The sequence below is a fragment of the Salvia splendens genome, chromosome 12, assembly GCF_004379255.2.
Source record: "Salvia splendens isolate huo1 chromosome 12, SspV2, whole genome shotgun sequence".
NCBI classification, from domain to species: domain Eukaryota; kingdom Viridiplantae; phylum Streptophyta; class Magnoliopsida; order Lamiales; family Lamiaceae; genus Salvia; species Salvia splendens.
In genome coordinates, this window is record NC_056043.1 from 19,349,064 (window position 1) to 19,363,666 (window position 14,603).

A 14,603-nucleotide genomic window follows, 5' to 3' on the forward strand; every position below is an offset into this window, starting at 1 on the left:
CATGCACCAGATGATTTTTGAATTGAAGCACCCGATGTTTTTTTAAAAATGTGTACAGGGGTAGTCGTTTTGTCAAAAGAATTGAAATCTAATAGCCACATGCGATAATTACGCATGTTTTGTAATTGGCATCCAGCCGTAAAAGTTCTTGTCTCATTTCTGAATCCAGGAAGTCTGTCTCTCAATTCTTCATATAATATGTATAAATAACTTGTGTAACTTTTTATCTTATTCTTTAGTATAGAACCTGCATTCTGCTTACGTAACTTATGCTCCATAGACGTTTTAACAAACACATTTGAATTAGTTAAAAGTTCATGTATGTATTCATTTGTACTTTATAACAGAAAGTAGAAAGAATTAACTAAACGGGGAAGTCTATTTAAAAAACAGTACTCCATTCGTCCTAAGTTATTCATGTCGTAATTGTATTTTATTTTTGGCTGTCTAAAATTACTCTGACTCATTTTTCTTTTTGTCTGAAAAAACTTAACCTCACTAACTTTATCATCTTTCCTACTTTCTCATTCTTACTCCTATTTTATTATCTCTACCTTGGAAAAAGAAATGGTCTTCTCCCGAAAAGAAACATCTCAAATAATGTGAGATGGGGTGAGTAATATTAAATTTGTTACTCCCTACGTCCATCATTTATTATCTCGTTTTGATTTGACACGAGTTTAAAAAATTTGATTTATTTTGTGAAGAAAATTGAGGGACAAAGTTAGTGGTATGTAGATCATTTTATATATATTGGTAATTTGAGTGTAATGATTTAGTTGAATGTGGAGACTACTTGCTCAAAATGGAAAAAAAAATTACAAATAGGACTTTAAATCATGTATGCCGTAATAAAATACTCCCTTCGTTCTCCAATATGTGTCACACTTTGATCTAACATGGGTTTTAAGAAACGTAAAAGAAAGTGGATTAATAAAATTAGTGGTACATGACTCCAAATTTTATGAGTATTAGTTTTATATATAAAATATGAGTTTGAATTAAGTTAGTGAAATATGTGGTCAATTAGCAAAAATAGTAAAAATAAAATGGGATAATTAATAATGGACTAACCAAAATAAAAATTGGGACACAAAAACTGAGGAACTAAGAAATTTTTCCTAAGGAATAATGGAGTACTTCCTCCGTTCCATAGTATTTGAGATATTTTGTCATTTTAGTACGTTCCATAGTAGTGGAGTCATATAATTTTTAATAAAAGTAAACAATCCTCTGCCGCCTGCGATTGGCTCTCCTCCCGGGTCGCCCCCTTCCTCCCCGCCACCTCCGTCGTCTCCATCGCTGTCGGCAACGAGTACCTCACCACCGAGAACCTCGACCCCAACGCCCCCCCAAAGCCATGGAAAACCTCTACTCCGCCCTCCTCTCCCACGACCTCCACCGCAAAATCAAGGTCACCACCCCTCACAGCATGGTCGTCCTCGCCTCCTCCTTCCCCCCCCCCCCCCCTCCTCTGCCACCTTCGCCGCCACCCACCTCCCCCGATCACCTCCATCGTCGCCTTCCTCGCTGACACCAATGCCTACCCTTACTTCGCCTACCGCGGCAGTCCTAAAACGATCGATCTAAATTACACGCTGCTCGGCAATAACAACACCACCACCACTACCACCGGCGATGTCACCGACAACGGCCTCACATACGCCAACATGCTCGACGCCCAAATAGACGCAGTCAGATATGCCATCGGGTCGCTGGAGTCACTACAAAAAACTTACTCCCTCCGTCCCGTGTTAATTGCACATTTCATTTTGGGTATGGAGATTAAGGAATGAGTAATTAGTGTTTTAAGTAGAATGGCTAACAAAGTAGGTGAAGTGACTAGATGTTTTAGGAATGAGTTTTAATTTCATTTTCTATCTAATATTTTGCATCAATATTTTTTTTATAATATTCAAAATTATTTAAATTATTAATATTGAGAATACTTTAAATAAACAATTTGAACAGTATTTCTGGAAACTAGAGGCCCCTAATCCTTGAGACCATCCTTCTCCCCCGTCGACAACGGCCCCGTCGGAACTAGAGGCCCTGGAGTTCTGAGACCGTCCTTCTCTCCATCATCAGCGGCCTTAATTTCACCCAATTCGCCATATCGGTGTTTATCTCTACCACCTGCAAACCCACAGGAAGCAGAGGTCTTCGTGGTGAGTGGGAGGTCAGGGTTAAACCACACAATTTCATACCTCTCGTAGACAGGGCTGGTCGTCGTGGGTCGGGAGCGACGTGGGATAACTCACCCACTATTTGGCAAGTCGTCGACGGGGAGAGAGGTTGGGGTTCGTGACCGTCGTGGATTAATCCACCTACCATCTACCTTCTTTGAGTTTGACATGACAGATCTGCAAGGCAAGATCGTGAATGGAAAAGAATGGATGCGGAATTGGTCTAGGGTCTTAAGAGAGGCGTTTTTTTAGGATTTCCAGAGAGAGATGGTTGGAGGCGCCTTCTTAGGGTTTGGAAAGAGAGAAAAACGCAAATTACAAATGAATTGAAGTTGGTGGGGTTGGTGGGGTTGGTGGTTAATTAATAAATGTCATTAAATTAGCTTTAATTAAGTGTAATAAGGGGAACTCTAATTTTTTTAGAAAATGGAAATAGTGCAAATAACTTGAGACGCCCAAAAAGGAATATAGTGCAAGTAACGCGGGACGGAGGGAGTATCTTTTAGGGACACACAAATTTAGACCCAAATAATAGCGTCCGTGAGATGTTGTCAAGTTTTTCCATTTTGGTCCGTCCGTAAAAAGTTGTCGACTTTGTTTTTTTTCTTTTTTGGTAAATGGTCCCTACTTTATATAGCTCTTTACACTCACATTTTATTGTAAAACTAATATATAAATGTGAGACCCTCATTCCATTAACATTTTCAACTCACTTTTCTATACATTTCTTAAAATCCGTGCTAAGTAAAACTTTGACAATATTTTGTGGACGGAGGGAGTATTTAGGATGCTAAAAAAGCGTCTCTCCTTAAGTTGGGAAAATTATCTTATTTTTTGTTTTTTTGGGACGCTTCTACCCTTTATGAAGCATTGGTGATATAATTAGATACATGCGTTCTTAACAGCATTAAAAAGTGTCTTTATCCGATTTTTTTTGTTGTAGTAGGTTTGGCAACCTCTTGATCAGGGTGGCGGTGTCGGAGTCCGGGTGGCCTTCCAAGGGCGATCCGGCCGCGACGCTGGAGAATGCAAGGAAGTACAACGCTAGACTGGTGGAGAAGGTGCAGTCGAGTAAGGGGACGCCGAAGAAGCCTACCGAAACAATTGAGATTTTCTTGTTCGCTTTGTTCAACGAGGAGGGCGGGGAGAGTGAGAGGAATTTCGGGACACGGGTCAAGGGTTTACGATGTGGATTTGAGCAGCGAGTTCTGCTCGAAGGCGGATGAGAAGGTGATGAAGGGCGTGCTGGACTTCTGCTGCGGAGGCGGCGGCGTGGATTGCAGCGAGATTAAGGAAAATGGGGGTTGTTTTGCTCGGGGAAGGTGCACGCGATGAACGCTTATTTATTTTGGAATTTTTGCTCATAATGTCGGTTTTTTATTTATTTTCACAGCAGTGACAGCCGGATTGATTCTTATGTTATTAGTACTATTTTGATGTTGAACGAGGCACTGCCACTTTGTATTGTTTGAAACGCATTTGATAAAATTAGCGGACTAGTTTTGTACAATGGGAGAAGTGTTTGAAATAATTTTGAAATGACAATTCCAGAAAATTTTCGTCCCATTTTCAGACATATTCCTTTTTTGCCGTCCCACTGAAGTGAGATATTTCCTTTTATGGCAAAAAAAATTACTCTACCTCTCTTGAACTTTATCCCTTCTCTTACTTTTTCTTTCTACTTTTTTTTCACTCTCACTATATTCTTTCTTCATTTAACCACTAAACACCACTATTTAAAAAACACGTGCGTAAAGAAATGTGTCACATGTAATGCGACGAAGGGAGTATTATTTTCATATAATTTTGAAAATAAAATACTTTATCCGTCAACAAAATATAGACTCGTGTTTCATCAGTTAGTCTCCTACCAAATTTACTATCTAGTTTTTCTAATTCTCTCTCCTACTTTACTTTACCTATGCGTTAATTTATCTATTTCTCTCTTATACTTTACACATTTCATTTTAAAACTCGAACCGCACATCAATAAGACTATTTATAATGGACGGAGGGTAAAATTGATTCATATGAACTCTAATTTTTTTTTCTCATTTCTTCCATGTGTATAAAACTATGTATTTTGTGATGCTCAAAATGATATGTTTAATTATAGTAGGCATTGTTTTGCTTAGTTTTTTTGTTTTTCTTTTCTTAATTTTCATAAGACAAGCATGTTATTCGAAACTTTATCAACTTTAAATTTTGAACTTCAACGCTAGAAAAAGAATCTGATAGATCTAAATTGCAAATATGTTAAAGTTGGTTCTTTATCGTGAAGTGTAAAGGCACATTCTAAACTGCAAATGGCCCCCAATATTGGGTGTGAAATTGAAAACAACTCTTTTGTTGTAGTATATTCTAATGTGGATACTGGTGATCAGTTTGAATTTTGAGTATCCATCTGTAAACACCCATCATTTACACAGAACGAAGTTAAACAACTATATTAGCAATGAAGATAAGAAAGCATTTCGTGACCTATGGAATCATGGAAACCAAACCAACCTCAGTGGGCACCAAAATCAAAAGTTAACATCAACAATCAACAATAACAATAATACTATACACTCTGTACAATATATCAGGAGTATAAAACGTTCACAGTGAGAAATGTCTACTAGCTTTTGCAAAATCAAATTTAGTAAGTGGTAGGATCTCAGAATGAAAGTTTGATAAATACCAATACGTGCAAACCCAAAATGTAGACGACAAAAGCCGACCTCAACAGCATTAACCTCTGCAAACTCTCATTCCGACCACCCATATGAACTGGGAGCTTGTGACGAGCATCAATAGAATATTCAGAAGACACTGATTCCTGAGAAGAGCTGCTTCTTGCAAACCTATTCCGAGAAAAGTTGGTATCTGAATTGCCAATTTCGATTCTTCTCTGTATCCCATTCAACTTTTCCAGCTCCATCTCCTTTATATGGATTTCACTGATAAAACCTTCTGCCTGAGCCTATAAGTGAAAAATGAACTCAACATATTATTACAAATGTTCCACGGAAAAAAATGTAGCCCTCACAGAGTATTAAGTAGGTCCATGAAAAAAATGATCACCTGCTTCACAGCAAGTTGTTCAATTAAGCTGTGAAGCTGCTTATCCAATGCTTTCTCTCGCTGAGCTGCAAACGAAGATATTGAATATGTTCTTAAAGATATTATTGTCAAGACATGTATCAAAAGACAATAATTTGCAACAGATCAAAATTACAGCAGCCGCAATGAGTCGGCTAAACCGGGACGTGTCACATTTGTTCAAAATTGATAAGAATTACTGATGATATCACTGAAATTTCACAGTTCTTGACAACAGTAGATCAGAATCAATAGGTTATTGGACCATCACACAGAAATCCATTTCGACTATCCTGTGGCACCTAACCACATCTAGTAACTAGCAATCGCCAGGTGCATATCACAGGATTCATATAACTTACAAGAACATACTCCCTCCGTCCATGAATAATGTCCTATAGTTAACTGGCTCGGGCTTTAAGACATTATTTGACTATATGACGAAAAGTGGATAGTAAAGGTTAATGGACTATGATACATTAGTTTTAAAATAAAATGGGAGTGGAATGAGTTAGTGGAACATGGGGTCTACTTACCAAAAATAGTATATGTGAAATGGGACATTTGTTGGCGGCCAGACGGAATAGGAAAAATGAGACATTTAATGGTGGACGGAAGGAGTATATGATACTCTCCTCTACATTATTCTATCTATTTCTTTACTTTCTCTCCACTTTAACTATTTAATATGATTTTCCCAAAACACATGCGGAAAAGAAATGTGTCACGTGAAATGGGACAAGCGGAGTATGTAATTACTTCAATAAAATTTGTTATTCGGAAGATCTACTTTTTAGAAATATGTTACAAGAACAAAAATTACAAGACAAAAGTAGTGCATAGGTGGTTTAAAAGCATGCATAATCCTGTAACAACAGAGGAACAACTCAGAATCCAATGGGCCGACGATTGCCTTGAACAACAGACAATTTAAATCAGTCTCTCTGGGTATTCTATTCTCAATTTTAAGTGTCTCTCTGGGAAGAGGTCAGTTGAGAACGAGTTTTATATATCAGAAATGAGAATCATGCACAAAAACCTAAAATACATGAAACAGAGATGAACAAATCAATGTTATACATCTCTGCTATCCAGTGTTGTGAAAATCGCGCTCGGGGCTCGGGGCGCTCAAAGCGAGTCTGTAATCGCCCCGATGCGGCGGGGTCGTGCGAGATCCGTGGAGCGACGGTGGGGCGCGCCTGGGTCGCGTGGAGCGACGGTGGGGCAGTGCTATCACACATAGTTACTTTAATAGGGATATTTGACCTCTGAAAAGTTTAGGGTTATTATACATGTTTGTCTTGATTTTTAACTTACTTTGCTGTCCTGAGCTTCATCTTTCTCTGAAATATATAAATATTTATGGATTCTCTTGAAATGTAATTTTCAGTTAAAACGCGAATGGGGGTATCTAATAATTAAACTAAGTACCTGGAGTCGGTTTTTTCAATGCGCTATCTTGGACCTGCAGCCACTTTTTCTCCAATTCTTGAACAGTCTCTTCTATTGCAGCCTATAAATTGAAATAGAAAGATGTTTCAGCAACCAATATGTATTAAATAGACATAAAAAACAGTGGTTAAATTTAGCTATGCAGCAGACCAATTCTTTTCTCTTGCTATCCAACTTCTCCATAAATGCAGATTTGGCAGTTTTTGCATCTTCTTGAGCTTTAACTGTTTGCTGGGATTCGCTAAGCATTCCATTCGACTCTCCAGAATGGCTGGCTTCTGCAGAAGCTTTGTCTCTTTGCAACTCAGCTATCAGATTCTGTTCAATCAAGTCCAGTTCCTGAAAGATATTTACGACTACAGTGAAGATGGCAAACATTAAGAAAGTTCGGAGTACAAACATCAAGTCAGTTAAACACACAATATTAACTAAATTTCTTACCTTGAAATTACTTAGGAGCAACTCTGCTTCCTGTAACTTCTCTTGAATTTTAACTTGTTGGTTGGATATAGCCTGTTGATACTCAGCATTCTCTTGCTGCAACCTTGCTTCTCTCTGCTGTGCCTGCAATGGGTAATTAAGAGTAACCATCACCAATCTACATTCACAGGCTTCAAAATCGATCCTTCTTTCCACAATTTTGACACAAACTCAGCAAGAATTCTCAGTCTAACAAATCAGATTCGAATGCATATACAATTTTATTCTATCAAATTTGAACCTAGCTACACGAAATTGATCGAGGCTAATTGCAACTGTTACAAATTTCAGATTCTTATCAGGCACGTGCTTTTAATTCATCATCTCAGTCACAGTCAACATCACAAACAAAATGGGGAAAAAAGAGAGAAAAATTGGAGAGATTTAAAAGTGTTTAATCAATGTACCTCTTGTTTGGTGGAGGAGTGGGCGTTGAGCTGGAGAGCGAGGTCGTTGTTGGAGGCGAGAGAGTGAGCGTGGAGATGGGGGAGACGTTGAGAAATGTCAGGAGGTGGGAGTCTAAGGCGCAGATCTCGGATCGCGCGGTTGAGAGAAGATGTTTTGGTGTCTAGCTCCTTAACGTAGGTGAGTTGTTCGGGTGTGAAGATGAGAGGTATGGAATTGGGTTCAGCCTCTTCGTCGCTCCACCCGGAGCCACCACCTCCGACGACGTCCGCCGCCCACGCTAGTAAGCCAGCCATCTAATTTTGTTTCCGATTGCGAAGTAGCGAGCACTGGTCAAGTTGCTGTTGGATTTCCCCCAAATTAATTCAGGCTACGGATAATGTTACCCTCTTTCTTTTTAACCTTGTGTGTTAATTTAAGGGATATTGGTCCATAAGAGCATCCACAATAGCGCCTAGCGCACCGTCTAGCCGAGCGCCGGCGCTAGGCGGTCTATTGCAGCCGCCCAGCGATTTTCGCGAAAAAAAACCGCCTAGCGCTCGGCGGTTCCGTGGCGCTAGGCGGTGCGCTAGGCGATCCGCTAGGCGCTATTGCAGCGTCCGGATCGCCTAGCGCACCGCCTAGCGCGAATTTTTAATTTTTTTTTGTTTCCGAAACACTATACATACGCGACTTGCCCGTCATTTTCATTCGCACCACTTGTATTAACGAGTACTCTCTCTATTTTAATTTCTGTACAAGATCAACACCTAGAAATGAGTAACGCCGGTGGTAGTGGTGGGAATGGTGGGGATGCTGAGGAGTACGAGCGTATAATGAACGAAGCGCTAGAGGCCTATACGAACCGTGAGATTGATCAATGGATGCAGAAGGCCTTGCAGCCGGCGGTACCTCGACCTCGACCAGTGGTACACCGCCGAGCGGTGATTGATCGTGATCACGTAGCTGCACATCAGCGCCTATACGAAGACTACTTCGCACAGGAGCCGCGGTTCAACGCCAACCTTTTCAGGCGCCGTTTTAGGATGCGCAGGTCCCTGTTTATGCGTATTGTTAACGGATTGGAGCAACGATATCTGTATTTCCGCTTTAGGCACGATGCGGCTGGCAGACCCGGCCACACTCCTATTCAAAAGTGCACTGCGGCAATCCGGCAGTTGGCCTACGGAGGCTTATTCCGAAGACTATAGAATCCATATGCTTTCGATCCTCTAGGGTAACCTATAAACAAACAAACATCAATCCTATATTTCAGCTTAGTTAGATCCTTTACCAATACATGAGCTGGACAACCCCATATCTTGTGAAGTTCTAGATTGGGTTTACGCCCCGTCCACAACTCATCATCGACCAGACCATATCTAATAATGTCATATTCATTCTTTCAGCTGCACCATTCTGCTGATGTATGCTCGACGCAGTCAGTTGAGATTCAATTCCCACTACTGATAAGTAGTCCAAAAATTCAGCACTGAGGTACTCGCCTCCACGATCAGATCGTAGAGACTTGATATTCTTACCATGATATGTCTCTACATGTTCCTTAAATTCTTTAAACTTGTCAAAAGATTTTTACTTGTAGCGCATCAAATAGATGTATATAATCTTGGAATAGTCATTAATGAAAGTGACGAAATATCAATAACCACATGGTGCCTTACTCGACATTGGTCCACAAACATCAGTATGAACGAGGTCAAGTACTTCATTGGCCCTATTATCTTTGAACCTGAAGGGTCTCTTGGTCATCTTACATTCCAAGCATGATTTGCACGTTGATAACAACTCTTTTACAAGACCCTTTAGTAGATATTGGTCTACCAGAAAATGAATCATTCTTTGGTTGGCATAGCCAAGTCTAAGGTGCCTTAAGTACGTTACTTTCAATGAACTTGAAGGGTTCTTTTCTTTTTCTTGAAATAGTCGATGTCTTATTAAGTTCTGATTTGCGTTGATTAAATTGTGTATATGTGATTATGTACAGATTGTTCTAACTGACAATTACTAGTCTTCAGTCACCATTCCACACCTTTCCACCTGGTTCCACACTATCAACTTTCAAGTTTCACCTCATCCCATTCTTCTATCGTCCCAACATCTGTCACCGTCGGCTTATCACCGTTAAAGGCAATCAAGATAAAATTAAGAATTAGCCCAATATATTTAGGGTTTCAACAATGATTTATGTAAGATATAATTTTGAATTTTCATAAAGAATTGATTATAACCAATGCCAAAATATTGACATGAACACAAGCTTTTGGTTCAAATTGATTAGTTTAATTTTAATTTATCTTTGTATTGACCAAGATGAAAGTCTCATCTCCAACTAAGTATTGAAAATCACGAAAAGCATCAATCACTAATTAGTGACAAAGTAGTCCGTTACTAATACAAACTTACCAACACAACCACTCTATATATCTCAATTAATTATAGTGATGGACAAATCTGTCACTAAAAGTTTTTAGAAACAAGCTTTTTGATTACGGCTCTATCCAACACTAATCTGTCACTAACCTTGTTCACTGATGGAAATTTACTGATTAGTGACTGGATAATCCGTCACTAAATAGCGAGTTTTTGTAATGCCGATGGGTTAGCCTGAAACCTACAACCCGAAAAATTTATAACTTGAATAGCTCGCACCCAAATAACCCGACAACCCGAACGGGTTAGCCCGATTATATTCCTATGCATAGGCATATACTTTACACTTAGACATTTACAATGTAACCCCAATATTTCAGCAAAATATAGCACATTTTTAAAGTTTATAGTAATATTCCTTCCGCCATAAGAGTGTGCAATTTTGGTTGAACACGAATTTTAATATACAATTAGTAAAGTAATAGATAGTTAAAAAGAAAAAAAGTAATTAAAGTATTGTTAGTGTAGAATGAGTCCCACCTCATTAGAGAGAAAGACTCTCCAGGACGAATTAAAAAGTAAATGGTGCATACGTTTGAGGGACGAATTAAAAAGGAAATGGGGCATACTCTTATGGGACAGAAGGAATAGTATTTTTTAATTAAAAACTGCAACTCATTGGGCTAACCCGCATCCCGTTTAGGAGTACTCATTTAACCCACCAACCCTAATGGGCTAACCTATTTAGCCCGTTTTGTACATAGGTTGAAATTACAACCCTAACGTCCCACAAATTTTTCGGATTATTTAAGCTGATCAACTTAAATTGACAACCCAATTTATTTATAGCAACTAAATAGTAGGGAAAGAAAAAAAAGGAGAATTAGTGAGATATCCACCAATCAAAATCATTGCCACTCAATCTCAATCTTATTCATAACTAATCACACCGCGGCTGTAAACTTCGAAAAACGTCAAAAACATTCACCATTCTTTTACTACTTTACCAAACCAATTTCCTTTCCAAAGAATTTGTTTTCTTGTGACTGGATTTTGAAAAGTCCTTCATTTTCCTTATAATCCTTCCGGGCCTCCAACATAATCATATGCTGCAACATCTGAGCCCAATTATCAATGGGCCCAGGCAAACACCAATGCACGCAGTCATTATACAAAGTCACATTCTGATTGGGCCAATGCCCATACTTACTCGGGTGCCGCATCACCATCGCCTGCGTCGCATCCATCAATCGCCACCTCTTCTTCCCCAATTTCTCCGCCGCCCTAAATTCCTCCAATTCAATCATGTACACATCCAAATCCGCCGCCCTCGTTCCATAGCCCTCCCTCGAAGTGCGACGGCGCGAACGGGCGGAGGATCGCCGCCCCGCCGAAGCTGCGGCGCCCGTTCACGGCCCTGAGCGCCGTCCGGATGGCGCGGCGGTAGGCGTGGGATACGGGGAGATCGGTGACGTTTGGGAGCTGGCAGAAGTGGCAGCCGGCGGCTCTCGTAGTAGACGGCGGGGCGGGTGAACCAGTGGCCGGCGTTGAGGACGAGGTAGTCGACCGAGTCGATGTGACTCGTCCATGACTCGTCGAGGTGGAGGTTGAAGAGGCTGGTGTGGGCCGCGCTCTTCGGATCTTACTAAAAATGGACTCCGGAAATATTGGAGGGTAAAATTGTAATTTGCGTACTTCCACCGTTTGAATTGCTCGTCGGATGCTGGGGAGTCGTCGATTGGGTATTCTACCTGTTAGGCCATCCACAACGCTGTTCCTATACCGTTCCTATACCGTTCCTTAAACCACTATTTGAGGGCCCCACTGTACTTTTTTACTCCATTCCTTAACTAAGGAACGGAACCTGCAACCCTCCGTTCCTTAACCGTTCCTTAAATTACTATTCATTAAATTTCATTTTTTTTTATTTCCAACCCAATTCAATTTAAATAAACACACTTTAAAAAACAAACACACTTTATTAAAAAAACACACAACATTAAAAAAAATTACAACTTAAACGTAAAAAAATAAAAAGCACACAATTAAAATCCTAAAAAAATAAAAGTACACAATTTTAATAATTTCATCCGCCAAAATTTGCCCAAATGTGCTCAATTAGATCATGTTGGAGTTGGGTGTGGGCACTAGAGTCGCGTGTCCTTGCACGAATAGATAACCGTTCTTGTATAGACGGATGCGCTCCACTTCGAGGCGGACTACTTGCGGTTGAGCTTCCGGGGGATTCGTCGTCGAACCAATTTCCCGCCTCGGGTCCTTCGTCTTGGACAATCATGTTGTGCAAGATTATGCACGTATACATGATGTCGACCATGTTTTCCATTAACCACGTACGAGCTGGGGCTTTGATGATGTTGAAGCGCGCTTGGAGAACCCCGAACGCCCTCTCCACATCCTTGCGAGCAGCCTCCTGCTTCTGCGCAAAAAGAGTCTGCTTTGGGTTCGCAGACCCACTGCACGTCTTCACGAAGGTAGGCCACTTCGGGTAGATGCCATCGGCGAGATAGTACCCCATTTTATAAAGCCGGTTGTTGGCGACGAAGTTGATGGCCGGCGCTTTACCATCCAAAACTTCGGTCAAGAGGTCGGACTGGTGGAGCACGTTTACGTCGTTGTTCGACCCGGGGACCCCGAAGTACGCGTGCCAGATCCAAAGGCGGTAGTCGGCAACGGCCTCAAGTATAACGGTTGGGTGGGTGCCTTTGTGGCCGCTCGTGTAGGACCCCTTCCACGCCACCGGGCAATTCTTCCATTGCCAGTGCATGCAATCGATGCTGCCGAGCATCCCGGGGAATCCGTGCACTGTTTCGTGAAGGTTGAGCAGGAACTGACAATCGGTCGTGCTTGGCCTTCGGAGAAATTTGTCGGTGAAGGCTGCCCGGACGCCTTGGCAGAATTTGAGCAAGCACATTCGCCCAGTGCTGTCTCCGATGTGGAGGTATTCGTCGAACATGTCGGCCGTTTGTCCAGTCGCAAGCTGGCGGATTGCTGCAGTACATTTCTGCAGCGTCGTGTGGCTGGGACGGCCGACCGCGTCGAACCCTTCCTGGAAGAACTCTTCCCGGGCTGCCAAAGTATTCGCGATGTGGAGAAATAACGGTTTCCCCATGCGGAAACGGCGACGGAAGTACGTATCTCCCCAAACCGGGTTATCGCAGAAGTAGTCGCGTACTAACCTTGCGGCGGCTTCTTCCCGGTTACGATGGATGTACGTACGGGAGCGTCGTTGGGGTGGCGCGGCTTCTTCCGCCTCCCGTCGTCGATCTTCTTCAAGTGATTGTTCCAATATTTGACGCATTTGTTCATAAGGATCCATTAGTTTGATTAAATTTGGGAGAAGGAAAATATAGTTGATTTGAGATGAAAATTGGGGTGGAAATAGAGAGGAATAGATGTGTGTTTGTGATTGAAATGAGTATGAAATAGGAGTATTTATAGAGTAAATAAATAAAATAAAAATTAAAAAAAAATAAAAAACGGATATAAAAAAAACGGTCTCATTACCGTTGCAAATTTTTTTTATTTTTTTTTATTAAATTCGAATTTTTTTTAAAAAAATTAATTATTGCGTCACCGGACGAAGCCCACTCGCGGGTAGCGAGTGGGCTGCACGCGTCGAATGGGAGGCCGCCACGTCGCCTCGGCGCGTGGCGGAACGTTCCGTTCCGCGTTCCTCCGGAACGGAACGCGGCACGGCATAGGAATGGCGACGACACGGAACGGCGACGGAACGCACCCCGCAACGCGTGCCGCCGCGGAACCGTTCCGCCGGAACGGCATAGGAACCGCAACGGCACAGCGATGCGGGTGCCCTTAAATTTAAAAGTAGAGACTAAATCGTAAAATCATTTTTAATATTTTTAATTTGCCACTTATAATAGTATCCGTGTAGTAACAAATTTAGGAACAAGTTTAATTAAATTCTGATCAATTTTATAATTTAAAAAATGACCAATCACATCAAAAGTTTATAATATTTTCAATTGTTCTACAATCTCATATTTCAGAAAAATTAGGTATGATATGCCAAACATAAATTACTATATAAATAAAACGTTCAACTATAAAAACAACGCCATTTAATACACCGAGTCAATTTCACTTTTAATTTTTATACTTAAATGCGCTGAGTCAATAAATTTAGACATATAGTATGCCAAAAAATTTCACCATGTGGCAGATAAGATAAATTTCAAAGTTATAATATAATTACCGTATTTTAAAAAATTGTGCGATGGGCAAAAAATTGACCAAACATAATGGTAGTTTTGGCCATTATCCCTATTTAAAAACTTTGAATCTATAATAAAAGGGTTTTTATTATTGGAAATAAAGTAATGATATTTGGCCAGCTCACACTTTGTTGCTGAGTGAAGCATTCTCTCTCTAAATTTATGTTAATGTGCATGTGTTGTAGTAGTATATAAATTGAATTAGAATTAGTTTAATTACAAACTAAAATTCATTATACTAATATGTTCCTGTTATGTGTAGCTCACGGACCAACCTACAACTTTTCAATCAAAGACAACAAACTTATCCATTTCAAAGAGAGAGAGGTTGGAGTAACAAATATAGCACTAGTAGTATATTATGAATTCAATG

The 14,603-nt window shown here is 40.6% G+C and overlaps 1 protein-coding gene and 1 pseudogene across 1 annotated transcript; one reads left to right on the top strand and one right to left on the bottom strand.

The window, feature by feature from the left end:
• The first annotated feature begins 1,131 nt into the window (after positions 1-1,131).
• On the top strand, positions 1,132-3,673 carry LOC121757671 (annotated as a pseudogene).
• Positions 3,674-4,718: 1,045 nt separating this feature from the next.
• LOC121757091 lies at positions 4,719-7,972 on the bottom strand. Its single transcript, XM_042152577.1, has 6 exons — positions 7,610-7,972; positions 7,164-7,286; positions 6,873-7,061; positions 6,702-6,783; positions 5,253-5,317; positions 4,719-5,151 (listed from the first exon to the last, which is right to left on the bottom strand). The coding sequence occupies exons 1-6, from the start codon at positions 7,901-7,903 to the stop codon at positions 4,846-4,848; spliced, it is 1,059 nt and encodes a 352-aa protein (XP_042008511.1). The 5' UTR covers positions 7,904-7,972; the 3' UTR covers positions 4,719-4,845.
• Positions 7,973-14,603: the final 6,631 nt, after the last annotated feature.

Bases quoted from the DNA above. Each gene is read 5' to 3' on its own strand.
- LOC121757091 (XM_042152577.1), bottom strand. From the start codon at position 7,903: ATGGCTGGCTTACTAGCGTGGGCGGCGGACGTCGTCGGAGGTGGTGGC. The intron at 7,287-7,609 runs GTACATTGATTA...TACCCATTGCAG, and splicing joins ACTCCTCCACCAAACAAGAG to GCACAGCAGAGAGAAGCAAG. The intron at 6,784-6,872 runs GTCTGCTGCATA...TTCAATTTATAG, and splicing joins ATAGCAAGAGAAAAGAATTG to GCTGCAATAGAAGAGACTGT.